Source organism: Muscardinus avellanarius (assembly GCF_963383645.1).
Source record: "Muscardinus avellanarius genome assembly, chromosome: 2".
Classification (NCBI taxonomy): domain Eukaryota; kingdom Metazoa; phylum Chordata; class Mammalia; order Rodentia; family Gliridae; genus Muscardinus; species Muscardinus avellanarius.
This window is the reverse complement of record NC_137787.1, coordinates 193401362-193415396: the sequence shown is the minus strand read 5'-3', so window position 1 is coordinate 193415396 and position 14035 is coordinate 193401362. Positions and strand designations below refer to the sequence as shown.

The window sequence follows — 14035 nt, the reverse complement described above, 5'->3', positions numbered from 1 at the left end:
TATTTTTATTTATTTATTTTTTTGGTGGTGGTACTGGGGTTCCTGGAAACCCCTCTATCTCCGGGCTACACTCCCAGACCTATTTTTTTTATACTTTTTATTTGGAAACAGGGTCTCTTAAGCCAGCGCGGCTGGCTTCGAACCTGAGCGATCCTCCTGTCTCTGCCTCCCAAGGGTGGGGATTACAAGTGCGGGCCACCACGCCCGGCTAGATGCCATTAATTTCAAGTGTAAAAACAGCTGTAGACACACACACAAATGCTGTATCTAAATAAACACAAAACTGTATTAATATTTAATATCATCTGGATTGAACATTAATATAAATATTTTATGAACACCTTGGTCCCAATGGAGCGGGTTTCTCACTAAATTGGACCATTTTATATATTGATAAGGATGAGCTAGTTGCCTGCATAAGTAGAAGGCAAGTCCTCTTTTAAGACAAATTTATAGTAAAGGTAAAAGCCTGATATGGTAATTAAGTAGTAATGCATGTTCTATATGTGCCATGTCTTGTGAAATAATTCTTTGCATATGAGCAGGCATGCAAATTACAAAATTATTCTTGATTACAGGTTTCAAGGAAGAGCCCCTAGTTTACTGAAAGAACCCTAAAACATGCTAATTGCTAAATATCTGTATTTAGAATGTATTTCCATTTTGATGAAGATAGTAAGTCAAGAAGACGCACTAAACAACTCCAAACTACACACCTACAGTGTATAAACCACTAAAACAAAACAAAATTAAAAAACCAAAACAAAACACACCAAAGTCATTCTTCACGGACATAGAAAAATCATTACTTAAATTAATTTGAACAACAAAAATCCTAGAATAGCCAAAGGAGTTCTCAGCAATAAAAACAATGCAAGAGACATCACTATACCACACTTCAAACTATACTACAAAGTATAGTAATACAAAGCCATTGTAATAAAAACAGCATGGTACTGGCACAAAAACAGATACATGGGCCAATGGAGCAGAATAGAAGACTCAGAATCAAATCAACACACTTATGGCCAATTGATTTTTGTCAAAGAAGCCAAAAACATATAGTAGAAAAAAGATAGCCTCTTCAACAAATGGTGTTGGCAAACTGGTTAAACATATACAGAAAAGTGGAAATAAACCCCATTTTCTCACTCTGTAAAAGAGTCAATTCAAGGTGGATCAAAGACTTGGAAATCAGACCTTGAAGTTCCTTGCACAGGTAAAAACTTCTGCAACAAGACTCCAAAGGCATAGGGAAGTAAAAGGTGGATCAATATGTGGGACTACATTAAAGAGTTTGTGTAAAGCAAAGGAAACTATCAAGAACCTCAATAGAGAGCTGACAGAATGGGAGAGAATTTTTGCCAACTATTCCTCCACTAGAGAACTAAAAGCTAGAATATCCAAAGAACTAAAAAAAACTCAGCACTAAGAAAAAAAAAATAACCCAAGTGAACTAAATATATAATTCATAAAAGTAAACTTAAATAGATACATCATAAAAGAAGTTCAAATGGCCAATAAATGTATAAAAAATGTTAAACATCATTAACAGTCAGAGAGGTGCAAATCAAAACAACCCTGAGATTTCACCTAACTCCAACTAGAATGGCAATCATTCAAAACACAACAAATGCTGGTGAGGATGTGGAGAAGTGGAGATTCTAATACATTGTTGGTGGGACTGCAAATTAGTGCAACTACTTTGGAAATCGGTATGGAGGATCCTCAGAAAAATGGAAATGAACCTACCATGTGATCCAGCAACACCACTTCTGGGTATCTACCCAAAAGAATGGAAAGCATAATACCAAACACATGCGCATCCATGTTCATAGCTGCACAATTCACAATTGCCACACTAGCCAAGATGCCCATCAAGAGATGAATGGATTTCCAAACTGTGGGCTATGTATACAATGAAATTTTACTCCGCCATAAAGAACAAAATTATTTCATTTGTGGAGAAATGGATGAAACATTATGCTAAGTGAGATTAGTCAGTCACAAAAAGAAAGAAATCAGTTGCTCTTCCTAATATGTGGAAATTAGGGAGAAAAAGAGTCAAAGGAGGAGAAACCATAGATGAGCAAATAAGGCAACCTGAGGGGAATAGGGGGGGAGGGAAATTCCCTAATGTACACGAAGTACATTCATAAACATATCAAAGTCAATCACTAAGACAAACATGAGAAAGAGAGGAGAGGGAATGGGGGAGATTGAGGAAGGGCTAAATGAGTGATGTATGCATGTATGCCTCTACCAGCTTATACCACATTAAGATGTATGACTACAATGCACCAATATAAAAAATTAAAATAAAAACACTGAAAACATAAATGATAGGTAACTCAGTAATCATATTACTAGTTGTCATAGCAGAAACAGAATAATTTACATTTATTGAGTACTTATGTCTATAAGCATGAAATTTAACTTTCAAAAGCACTTATAAGTACTATTATAATAAATAGGATACAGGGTTAGAGTTTCAAATATGTTCAAAGTTGTAGAGCTAGGATTCCTTCTCACAAACTGAGTTTTTGGTCACTACATTATCTGCCTAGCTCAATGTAGCTAAACTATCTCTAAAATATCTTCTGCCAACTTTCCTCCTTTACCCTTAAAAAAGGTTTATAGTAAATACTATGCAATAGTCACCTGTAGTTTGATTCATACAACTCCACATATATTAATGATCACACCACTAGTAATGGTTAACCAAGTGCATTTCTTTAAAACAGACTATAAATAAAGTTTAGAAACATACTAACTACTAAGAAGCTCAAAATGCTTGTCCAAAACTACTTAAAAGCTGATTTGGCTCTAAAATAGCTTCACTCAGTAATATTGTCACATAAATCAGAACTCTGTACAGTCTGAGGGCTTAATGTTCAGTTTAAATGAAGATCTATAAAACACATAAAATTTACCTCCAGGCTTCACCATCATGCCACACCAAGCAGTCGTAAACAGGGCCAGGATCACTATATTTTTTCTCAAAAGAATTGAGCAATTCCACTTGACTTTGAAGCTCCTCCTTGATTAGTTTATTTGCCTAAACAATTAGAAAAACAATATCAGTATATCTTGTGCTTCTGAAAGGTACATTAACAAAAGGCTGAAGATATAATGCAATGAATAGTAAAATCATTTTGTCCTGGAAAAATGTTAAAAAAAACTTTCATTTATGTGTATACATATGAATGTATGTACTTACATAGTACATGCACATATATACATAAACATGCAATTTACAGTTCAAATCAATGAAGCAGATAACAATAAGTATTTAAAATTATTTTACTCATTCTCTCATTCAGTTTCCTGCTTTAGGAAAAGAAACCATGCATCATGTTGGTCTTATTTGGCTGGGGCATGTGTTGGTCACCTATCTATAATCTGAATAACTCTTTTTTTTTTTTTTTTTTTGCAGTACAGGGGGTGGAACCCAGGGGTATTCTACCTCCGAGCTACACCCCCAGTCCAATTTTTTAGTCTTTATTTTGAAACAGGGTTTCACTGAGTTGCAAAGGGCCTCATGAACTAGCTGAGGCTGTCTACAAATTGCGATCCTCCTATCTGAACCTCAAATGCTGGGATTACAAGCATGTGCCACCAGGCCCGGCTCACTCATTTTCTGAATAGAATGAAATTCCAAAGTAAAATTGCTATAAAATAGGCAATACACTGACTTACTTTTTAGCTCTGTGGTCATGAATATAAGCAAGTGCTTTAAAATAGAATATGTACAAAGTAGGGGACAACTGGCACCATCATGTGTGACCTCTCCACACTGTTGTTTCTCTAACATAGACTAAAAAATATGTTGTCACTTTTCAAATAATTAGGGAAAATGGTAGACAAGTATAGCCTAAATTGGGAGATGTAAAAGCATACTGATCCTGAAGTTGAAACAATATATTTAAACCTTGTCAAAGACATCCAATTATAGTTTGAAAACTAAAATACACCCTTAGATTCCTATGTAATTATTATACTCAGATCTAGCAAGAGTTAATGAATCATTGGCAAATCTATCTTGTGCCATAGTTGTGAAAAATTAAGTTCTATTGGCGATTGGCCATGCCCATCCAGTTACATATTGCTTAGTTATCATGGTCAAGGGGAGTGCCAAGTAGTCAAGACAGAGAATGCTGAGAATATTTGCTATCTGGTCATTTGCAGGAATAGCTGGCCATCTATGACCAAGAGCACTTAATATTATTCAAAACAAATTTGCTTTCTACGAATAAGTGTGGTATACATATTGTCCTAGAGCCATGAACTGTGGATCCAAACTCCAGTTCTGGAATTTCCTGGCTGTGCAATCCTAAGCAGGTTCCTCATGCTCATGGTAATCCTCTGAGGCTATCAGCAACTGGTGAAAAGGAAAATGACTATGACCAAACCTCACTGCAAATCCCAATCATGCAAAAGGCTCATTCTACTTATTAAATCAAAATATAGGGAAAACGGTTATGGTTTGGCTATAGAAAGCCCTGGAAAAGCCCAGGTACTGGCAATGAAAAAGGTATTCAGAGGTAGAATAACTGAGTAAGGTAAGACTCTAATTTCATATTAATAGTCTGAATGGATTCGCTGGGTGATAACTGTCGGCGGGTGGGGCAGGGCTGGATGCAGTGAGCCACTTAGGGTGCTGTGGGCCAGAGCTATTTCTGTTTCTGGCCACTTCCTGTCCATCCATCTGTCTTTCTGTGTCTCTCTTGGCTTCCAGCTGCCACAAACTCGGGCTTCTTCTGCCATGCCTGCCGCCATGTTTCTGCCCTGGAGCCAGCTAACCACAGACCGAAACACTAAAACTATGAGCCCAATAAACCTTTTCTTCTTTAAGTCACACTTCCCAGGTATTTGGTCACGGTAAAGGAAAAGCTGACTAAAACAAATAAAACCAAGAAATCTGAATTTTTGTAAGTTTCTTAGCTGGTCCGGGAGCAATATATTAGGTTGAATCACATGAAATTATTGCTATCTATCCTTTTTAATCTACAAATTGTAATTTCATTTGCTTTGGCCTAAGTTTTTTATAATTATATCTATACATAATTGCTCTATATTCATCTAAATAATCCTAGTGAAAACTGATTTTCACATGCTTAAAAATTCCTGATATGCTAATTTTATTTATACAATATACTCAACATTTATTTTTCTCAAAAAGTCAATTAAGTAGATATTTTTAGTATACAAATGGAATAAAATGTATAATAAAATCCAGATCCCTTTTTACATAGTTGAATTATATGTAGTACCTAAAATACATTTAATGTGCTCAACAATAAGAGGTTGAAGTATTGATTTAACAAAAATTATATAACTGATAAAAAAGGTCATATACACAGATTTTGTAAATAAAAGTTAAATTTGTATATGGTATAGATAGGCCAGTAGTTCTCAATCCTACCTGCACTTCAATTAAAGCTCTAGGGGAACTTTAAAATATCTGCCTCCCTCACAAGTTTCAATTTAATTCCTCTCTAGGACACAAGTACTGACAGTCTGAAAAGCTCTTTATGTGATTCTAATAGCAGTGAAGGCCCAGAGCCATTTTTTTTATTAAGAAAAGGTATATGCATGTATTCAAAGAACAACTGAGAAAAATAAACACCAAACTGTAGTGACCACCCCTGGGAGATATCATTTCAAAGGCCTTTTACCTTCATTAAATTGATTTTTAAAAGTTTAATGGGCAAATATATAGAACAATGGGTATTCTCAAATATTTCTTGTGGAAATATAAATTGGTACAATTGGCTGACCCACCAAAAGCACACATAACATTTAAAACAGCATTATTTGCCCAGCGTGGTAGCACATTGCTGAAATACCAGTACCTGAGAGACTAAGATGGGAGGATTGAAGGTAGGTTTATAGCCAGCCTAAGCTACTTAGGCCCTCTGCAACTTAGACCCAGTTTCAAAATAAAAGAATAAAATAGGGCTGGGGGCGTAGCTTGGAGGTAAAACACCTCTGTGTTCAATACCCAATACAGGGGGGAAAAAAAGCATCATTTTTTTTTTTTTGTGTGTGTGTATGTGTGGTACTGGGGATGGAACCTAGAGGCGTTCTACTTTCAAGCTACAACCCCAGCCTGCTTTTATTTCTTATTTGGAAACAGGATGTTGCTAGGTTGATGAGCATCTGACTACTTGCTGAGGCTGTCCTCAAACCTGCGATCCTCTTGTCTCAGCCTCCCAAGTACTGTAATTACAAGTGTGCACCACTATATCCAGCTCAGCATTATTATTAATAGTGACAAGTTGTGGTGTATCCATAAAGTGGAATATCACAGAGCAATGAAAATGAATGGCAACCTGCAACACAGATGCATATCACTACATAATTAAAAGCTCTGAAATCAAGACGACATCCTCTATGGTTCCATTTTACAAAAATAAAACAGCAAAATCATTCTATAGTCTTAAAATTGAGGATGGTGGCTGCCTTTGGAGGTGAGGAAGGCACAGCAACTTGAAAGAGGCACAAGAGGGATTCCTGGTGCAGTTAATGAGGAACTCATGACTACACACTTACGATCGATGTACTTTTACCTGCATGTACTGTATGCTAAATAAAGAGTTTTCAAAAATGAATATGTTTAAAAAAGTATAAACAATTATGCATAAATAAGAGGAAACTGGTAAAGTTAATCTGAGAACTGTGGAAAAAAATCTGTGAGAAAGCAGTCTGCTGATTCCCTAAGAGCTCTAAGTAATATGGTTCTGTGGCATATATTTAAATAAAAGTGACTAACACCAACTTGGGAGGAGCCATTACTCGTAACATCAAATTCTTCTTGTTTTCTACAGGCTTCTGCAAGGGCTACTCTATGAACAGGATCCCAGATTTTTTCCTTCCGTTCTTTCTGCAAAGACAAAAATTTTAAAAAATCACCTTACAATTTGACTGACAAATATTCAGGTAAACCACGGTGATCATTTATATGTTGTCCCCATTGTTAGCAGGTACAATGTTCCGGTTCTCATATAAAGGTTTAAAAAATAATTTCTAATAAAGTAGACAAAGTAATGGACCCATTATTAACAGGTTTATTTATTGTAGATAGAGAACAAATTTGTCAAAACACATTAAAATGTATTTCATATTCATCCCCAATTAATTAGTTTTTTTTACAGAATTCGGGGGCATTCTATCTCTGAGCTATAAGCAGTCTTATTTATTTATTTATTTATTTATTTATTTATTTATTTATTTATTTGCAGTCCTCGGGATTGAACCCAGAGGCATTCTACCTCCAAGCTATACCCCCACATTCCTATTTTTTATTCTTTATTTTGAAACAGGGTTTCACTAAGTTGCGGAGGGCCTCACTAAGTAGCTAAGGCTGGCTGCCAACTGCAACCCTCCTGTCTCACCCTCCCAAGTACTGGGATTACAAGCTGCGCCACCACACCTGGTCTCACCCCCCAATTTAAATCCTTAATTTCTCCAACAAGATACATGTGTGAAAAATGATTGCATCCTCACCCAGTTATTTAAAGTAAGACAATAATATATCCTCAGCCTACATAAAACTGGGAAATGCTGTTAGGCCAGTGCAAGCAGAGGGCTCAGAGCAGCTGCAGCAATCCCACACACTGCAGGCTTCCTCAATTTCCTTCCTCTCTAGGGTTTTATTTTTTTCCCCTTCTTTATCTGCTTTGACTGGATAGAGTACTGTGTTACTGAGACCAGTGTCTTTTTTTTTTTTTTTTGCACCAGAGGTTAAACCCAGTGGCATTCTACCTCCAAACTATAAATACATTTCTTTTAATTTTTTCCTATTTTTTACATAAAACATTTATATGATTGCCATGTATAGGTGTTATCAACATCAACTTTTAAAAGCTAAATTTATTTGGTTTATGTTAAAGTCTAGGTTTTTTTTTTTGTGTGTGAACCAACAATTAGTTTATTTTTACTATTTTGAAATAGGGTCTTGCTAAGCTTCTGAGACTGGCCTGAGATCTATGATTCTTTTGTCTTAGCTTCCCAGATACTGTGATTATAGGTATGTGCCACCAGGTTTTGGCTTATCTCCAGTGTTTCCCTCCGTCCATCCATTTTAGTATATTTCACTCCCTTAAGTGAAAGATAAGATCCATGCATCTAAGATTAAGAAACAGTATTTTAAATGGATAACACTCCATTGAGCAGAATCAATCTTTTAACATTTTTCAACAACCCACCCCAAAATAATTAAAAGTTAATAAGATTTTAGAAAATTTATTTTCCTCTGGTAAGAATAAAATGTGAGGAAGAAGATATAGAATTCATAATAAGAGGTGTGTATTACCTGTATCCTTTCCTTGAGAGCCTTCGGATAGAAGTCATAGCCATTTTTTATGCCAATATGATATTTGCCTGAAGGATTTGTCCAGCTTGTAGGAATCTACAGAAAAAAGGTAATTGTTCACTTGCTAAGTGATGCCCATGATACACCACTGGGGGGAGGGGGTCAACATATTTTTACATTTACTCAAATACTTTAATATTCTAAGTACTCAATACTCTATGGCTTTTTCCTCATGCATAAATAAGATGGCTCAACAAGAATTCATTTATATGATATTCTAAAGTGATTTCAAAATATAACAGTTTATTTAAACTATGAACATTAATGAGCTTTTTTTTTACAGTACTGAAGACTGAACTCAAGGCCCCATGCATGCATGCTACCCAAGCAAGTGCTCTACCACTAAGTTATCTATATCTCTAGCCCTTATTATTTTGAAGACCTCACTATGTTGCCTAAGCTGGTCTTGAACTTGCAATTCTCCTGCCTCAGCCTCCACCATAGGTAGGAGCATACCATTACTGGTTCTTAAATCATCACTGACTCATCTTCCCCTTCGCCATGCTGGTACCCCAACCAGCAGAGAGAGGAAGCAATTCAACCCTTTTCTACATTTAGATTTCCTACTAAGGAAAAGAACTTGGCTCTCCTCTATAGCATCACAGGGATCATGCATATATACTATATAAAAGCACTTCCAGTTCTTATGAAAAAAGCTCTCAGTAATCATGTTAATTATATATAAAACCTATATATATTTTTGACTATATAATAGTATTTAAAAATATACTTTTCAAATATTTCATATATATTTTTTGTAGGTCTGAGAATAAAACCCAGGGACATTCAACCTCCGAGCTACACCCCCTGCCCTATTTCTTATTCTTTAATTTGAAAACAGGGTCTATGCTGCAGAGGCTACAAGTGTGCACCACCACACCTGGCTTCAAATATTTCATAGTACTTAAAAATAATACTTCTAAGAGAATGATGTGAATAGTATGCACAGTTTACAAATGAAGAAAGCAAAGTAGCAAAGAGAAATTAAATTTGCCCAAACAACAGGAGGGCCAAAAACTGTAACTTAGTTTTATCATGGAGCCCCAAAGTTTGGTGTAAAAGATATGGGATTTCTTTTCAGGGGCTTTTCTACTTCCGGGCTATACTCCCAGACCTATTTTATACTTTATTTGGAAATAGGGTCTCACTACGTTGCTGAGAGCCTCAGTAGCTGAGGCTGGCTTCAAACCTGTACGATCCTCCTGTCTCAGCCTTCCAAGCTCAAGGATTACAAGCGTGGGCCATCACACCCGGCAAAGATATGGGATTTAAAATGAGATAGATGTGGCTGTCAATCTAAGCTCTACCACTGACTAGAGAGGCACAACAGGCTTATTTCCTCTTCTGTACAGGAAGAAAATACTCTCCACCGCAGGATTCTCACAAATAATAAAATGCAGAGAGCATTAGCAACATCAAATGTCAAAATGTAGTGCATTCGTACTCTTTGTACTCACAGGACCCTAGTTACCAAAAGTCTTTAAACATGTATAAATTAAGAAGTTGAACTACCAACCAGAGATAGCTAACCGATCAATCTTCATTTGTGCAATATCTTTACCCAACTCATCTCCATATCCCTCATCTAATATTTTCTGGATAAGAAGCTTTTGGGTGGAATTTTCTCACAACTAATTACAGGAAAAAGTCATGAAATGCCTGTGTCATTAATCATCTCTGAATCAATTGCATGTCTAGAGAATTTGAATTTTCAAATATGTTGATATATAAACTAGTTCTTATTATTCAAAACCTATCAACCTTGTTTAGAGAATAGGGATCTTAACTTTACTGTTCTTACAATAGTCCATGAGCTAACAAAAGCAATAAACAAGTGTTACAATGACATTAAGTAGTCACTCACTAGCATTCATCACAAGACTCCCACTAAACAGGGGCTCGGGTGGTAGCAGCTTCTTTGTAGACAGAGATTATAAAAAGCCATGAAATGCCTAAAGACTAAATGGAATAACTAATTTAAAAACCTAAAAAAAAGTTTTAAGACATATTTAGTCACAATTACTAAAGATATATATATCACAATGAAAACAATCCAATAAACATAATTTATATTTAATTATAAATAGGACTAAGACCTGCAGGTCCCATTGAATCATATTTATCTCTCAAATCATAACAAATTTCCTAAAAGTGAAGGCAAAGTAGATATAAAAATTAAACACACACAAAAAAAATCAGAGAAGCCGGGCGTGGTGGCGCACGCTTGTAATCCTGGTGCTTGGGAGGCAGAGACAGGACGATCGCGCAGGTTCGAAGCCAGCCGCGCTGGCGTAAGAGACCCTGTTTCAAAAATATAAAATAGGTCTGGGAGTGTAGCCCAGAGGCAGAAGGGCTTCCAGGAACCCCAGTACCACCAAAAAAAAAAAAAAAAAAAAAAAAGAGAGAGACATTGTTTCCAAATAAAAAAATATAAAATAGGTCTGGGAGTGTAGCCCGGAGGTAGAAGGGCTTCCAGGCACCCCAGTACCACCACCAAAAAAAATAAATTAATTAATTTTAAAAAATCAGAGAATAAAAGTTATAATCATGGTTATAGTATCTAATCTTAGCTAAGTTAGAGTAAGGCTTTTATTCTAGGAGACAATTATGAATATGTAACTTGACTAATTCAAGTATTCTAGGTAACAAGTTATTTGAGGTCTCTTTAAGGATCAAAACTTTACATTTGACTTTGTAAGCTGACATTTTTAAAATGGTTCAAATTATATAGTAACCACAATGTAATAAGATTGATTTTCATGTCACACATAAAATTTCCCTAATTATAACTCCTTTCCCTGACTCTCTCAGAGTACACCTAACACATGGAACACTTTTCTTAATGAGCCAAGAGGTGTTGTAACATGTAGTAAGATCCTTGTAGGATGCAGTTCTCCCTGCACAACTCTTTCAGTCTTGCCAGGGCACACGCACACCCTCCTCGCTGCTGCTGCACGTGAGCACTGTGCTAAATCCTGCCCAATCATATGCCTGGGTTTATCTTTAATGTGGGAAGATGAAAACAAAACAAAAAATGAACAAACAAAAAACCCACTCTGCTTTCTTCCAAAATTAGAATGGGGTGGGGAAACCACCCAAACACCAGCGGGACAGAGAACAGGAAATGAGATGTTTGAAGGCCATCACATTCTGAAGATTGCAAGGCAAAAACTAAAAATTAGTGGAGAAATTATGGAATAATTAATTCATGGTATTAGGATGGTGGTCCCCCCCCCCAGCACTAGGGATGGAACTCAGGGCAGTCTACCTCCAAGCTACACCCCTAGCCCTACTTTTTATTCTTTACTTTGAAACAGGTATCACTGAGTTGCAAAGGGCCTAAGTAGTAGCTGAGGCTGTCTGCGAACAGCGATCCTCCTGTCTGAGCCCCCCAAATGCTGGATTACAAGTGTGCGCCCCTATGCCTGGCTGGGATGGTGGGTTTTCTTATGGGAAAAAAGAAATAGAACTCCTATGTCTAAATAAACATCAATTCCAACTGAATTCCAGAATATAAAGAGAAAAACTGAAACATTATAGAAAATAAAATTATCTTCGTGGACATAGGCTCAGGAATTTATAGATTCAAAACTCTAGTCAGCAGAGCAAGGAGACACAGGCCTATAATCCCAGCTACTTGGTAGGCTGAGACAGGAGAACTGCACATTCAACATCAGCCTGGGTGACTTGGCAAAAGGGCTGAAGTTAGAGCTCAGTGGTATAGCACCTGCTTAACACACACAAGGCCCAAGTTCAGTCCGAGTAGTGCAAACACACCTAATCAGAAAGCCAAAGACAAGGAATTCAATTAACTATAAGAAACTTCCATTCATCAAGATATATAGAAAGTAAAAACGCAAGTATAGAATGAGATGAAACACAACACATATAATCAAAGGACAGATAGACTGGATATATAAAGAAATCTTATTTTAAAAAAGGCAAATAAACAGGTACTTCACAAAGAGGAAATAGAAAACCTACACATATAAAGAAAGTATTCAATATCATTACTAATTAAAGGAATGCACATTATAGCATCTTTTGGTGCCAGCATATTTTTAAATATTAAAAAGTCTGGCTTGCCGGGCGTGGTGGCGCACGCTTGTAATCCCCGCGCTTGGGAGGCGGAGACAGGAGGATGGCGCAGGTTTGAAGCCAGCCGCGCGCGCTGGTTTAGGAGACCCTGTTTCCAAAAATGAAAATGTAAAAATAGGTCTGGGAGTGTAGCCCGGAGGTAGAAGGGCTTCCAGGAACCCCAGTACCACCAAAAAAAAAAAAAAAAAAAAGGTCTGGCTGGAAGCCAGGCGTGGTGGCACATGCTTGTAATCCCAGCATTCATGAGGCTGAGACCACGGTTCCTGGACAGCCTCAGCTACTTATTGAGGCCCTCTGCAACTTAGTGAGACCTGGTTTCAAAATAAAGAATAAAAAATAGGGCAGGGGGGTGTAGCTCAGACGTTGAATGCCCCTGGGTTCCATCCCCAGACCTGCAAAAAAAAAAAAAAAAAAAAAAAAGTCTAGCGCATGCTTGTAATCCCAGTGCTTGGGAGTCTGAGACAGAAGGATTGCACAGGTTCAAAGCCAGCCTCAGCTACTGAGTGAGGCTCAAAACTTAGACCCTGTGGCATATAGCCCAGAGGTAGAAAAGCCTCTGGGTTCCACCCTCAGTACCAAAACAAAACAAACTCTGAAAATATCAAGTATTAGCTGGGCACAAATACTTGGAAAGACTGATACAGCTTGTGAAAGTTCTACCTCCATGACTCAGCAATCTGACTTCAGGAACACATATGCAGGCATAGGAAATGTGTACAAGAATGTTCTTTAAAGAACCGACAGTCCCAAACTGGAAAAACCCAAGTGTTGGCTATGGTAGAACCAGTAGAATGTGCTAGATATAAACCATGGCACACTACACAGCAGTGATATTGAAAAAAATTATCTCTACACACATGACTCTTCAATTCTTGCAAAATATTACCAAGGACAAGATATTAAATGTTACAGAAATGAGGCCATTCATGTAGAATTAAAAAAATAGTGTATAATTAAAAAATATATTTTATGTATTCACGAAATTCAGTAAAACTACAAAGGAAAACATAGAAACAAATTTTGTCACAAAGTTTTTTTGTGTGTGTGGTACTGGGGATGGAACCCAGGGACCTTCTACCTCTGGGCTACACTCTCAGACCTATTTTATATTTCATTTGGAAACAGGGTCTCTTAAGCCAGCTGAAGCTGGCTTCGAACCTACGCGATCCTCCTGTCTCAGCCTCCCAAGCGCAGGGATTGCCACCATGCCTGGCTTATCACAAAATTTAAAATAGTTTGTGATCTGGAAGAAGACAGGAAGTTACTGAGATGTGGCAATATTCTTTTGTTTTGCAGTACTGGGGATGGAACCCAGGGGCATTCTACCTCTGAACTACACCCCCAGCCCTATTTTTTATTCTTTATTTTGAAACAGTCTGAGTTGCAAAGGGCCTCACTAAGCTGAGGCTGTCCAGGACACCACGACCAGAGCCATCTGTCTCAGTCTCCCAAATGCTGAGAATACAAGCATGTGCCACCACACCCGGCAGCAATATTCTTTGTCTTGACCTGGGTGCTGGATATAATAGAGTTTAATCATTCACAAACTATATTGTTGTG

General features: G+C 37.1%; 1 protein-coding gene across 2 annotated transcripts in view; it reads right to left on the bottom strand.

The window, feature by feature from the left end:
- Window positions 1–14035, bottom strand: part of TPP2 (tripeptidyl peptidase 2) — a gene marked incomplete at both ends in the record, with an annotated part of 90118 nt that overhangs the window by 65078 nt on the left and 11005 nt on the right. For both annotated transcript variants that reach the window (XM_080688890.1, XM_080688891.1), the window contains 3 exons: window positions 2934–3058; window positions 6782–6886; window positions 8318–8413. In XM_080688890.1, coding sequence (XP_080545016.1) covers window positions 2934–3058; window positions 6782–6886; window positions 8318–8413 — 326 coding nt within the window. The remainder of the gene's footprint in view (window positions 1–2933; window positions 3059–6781; window positions 6887–8317; window positions 8414–14035) is intronic.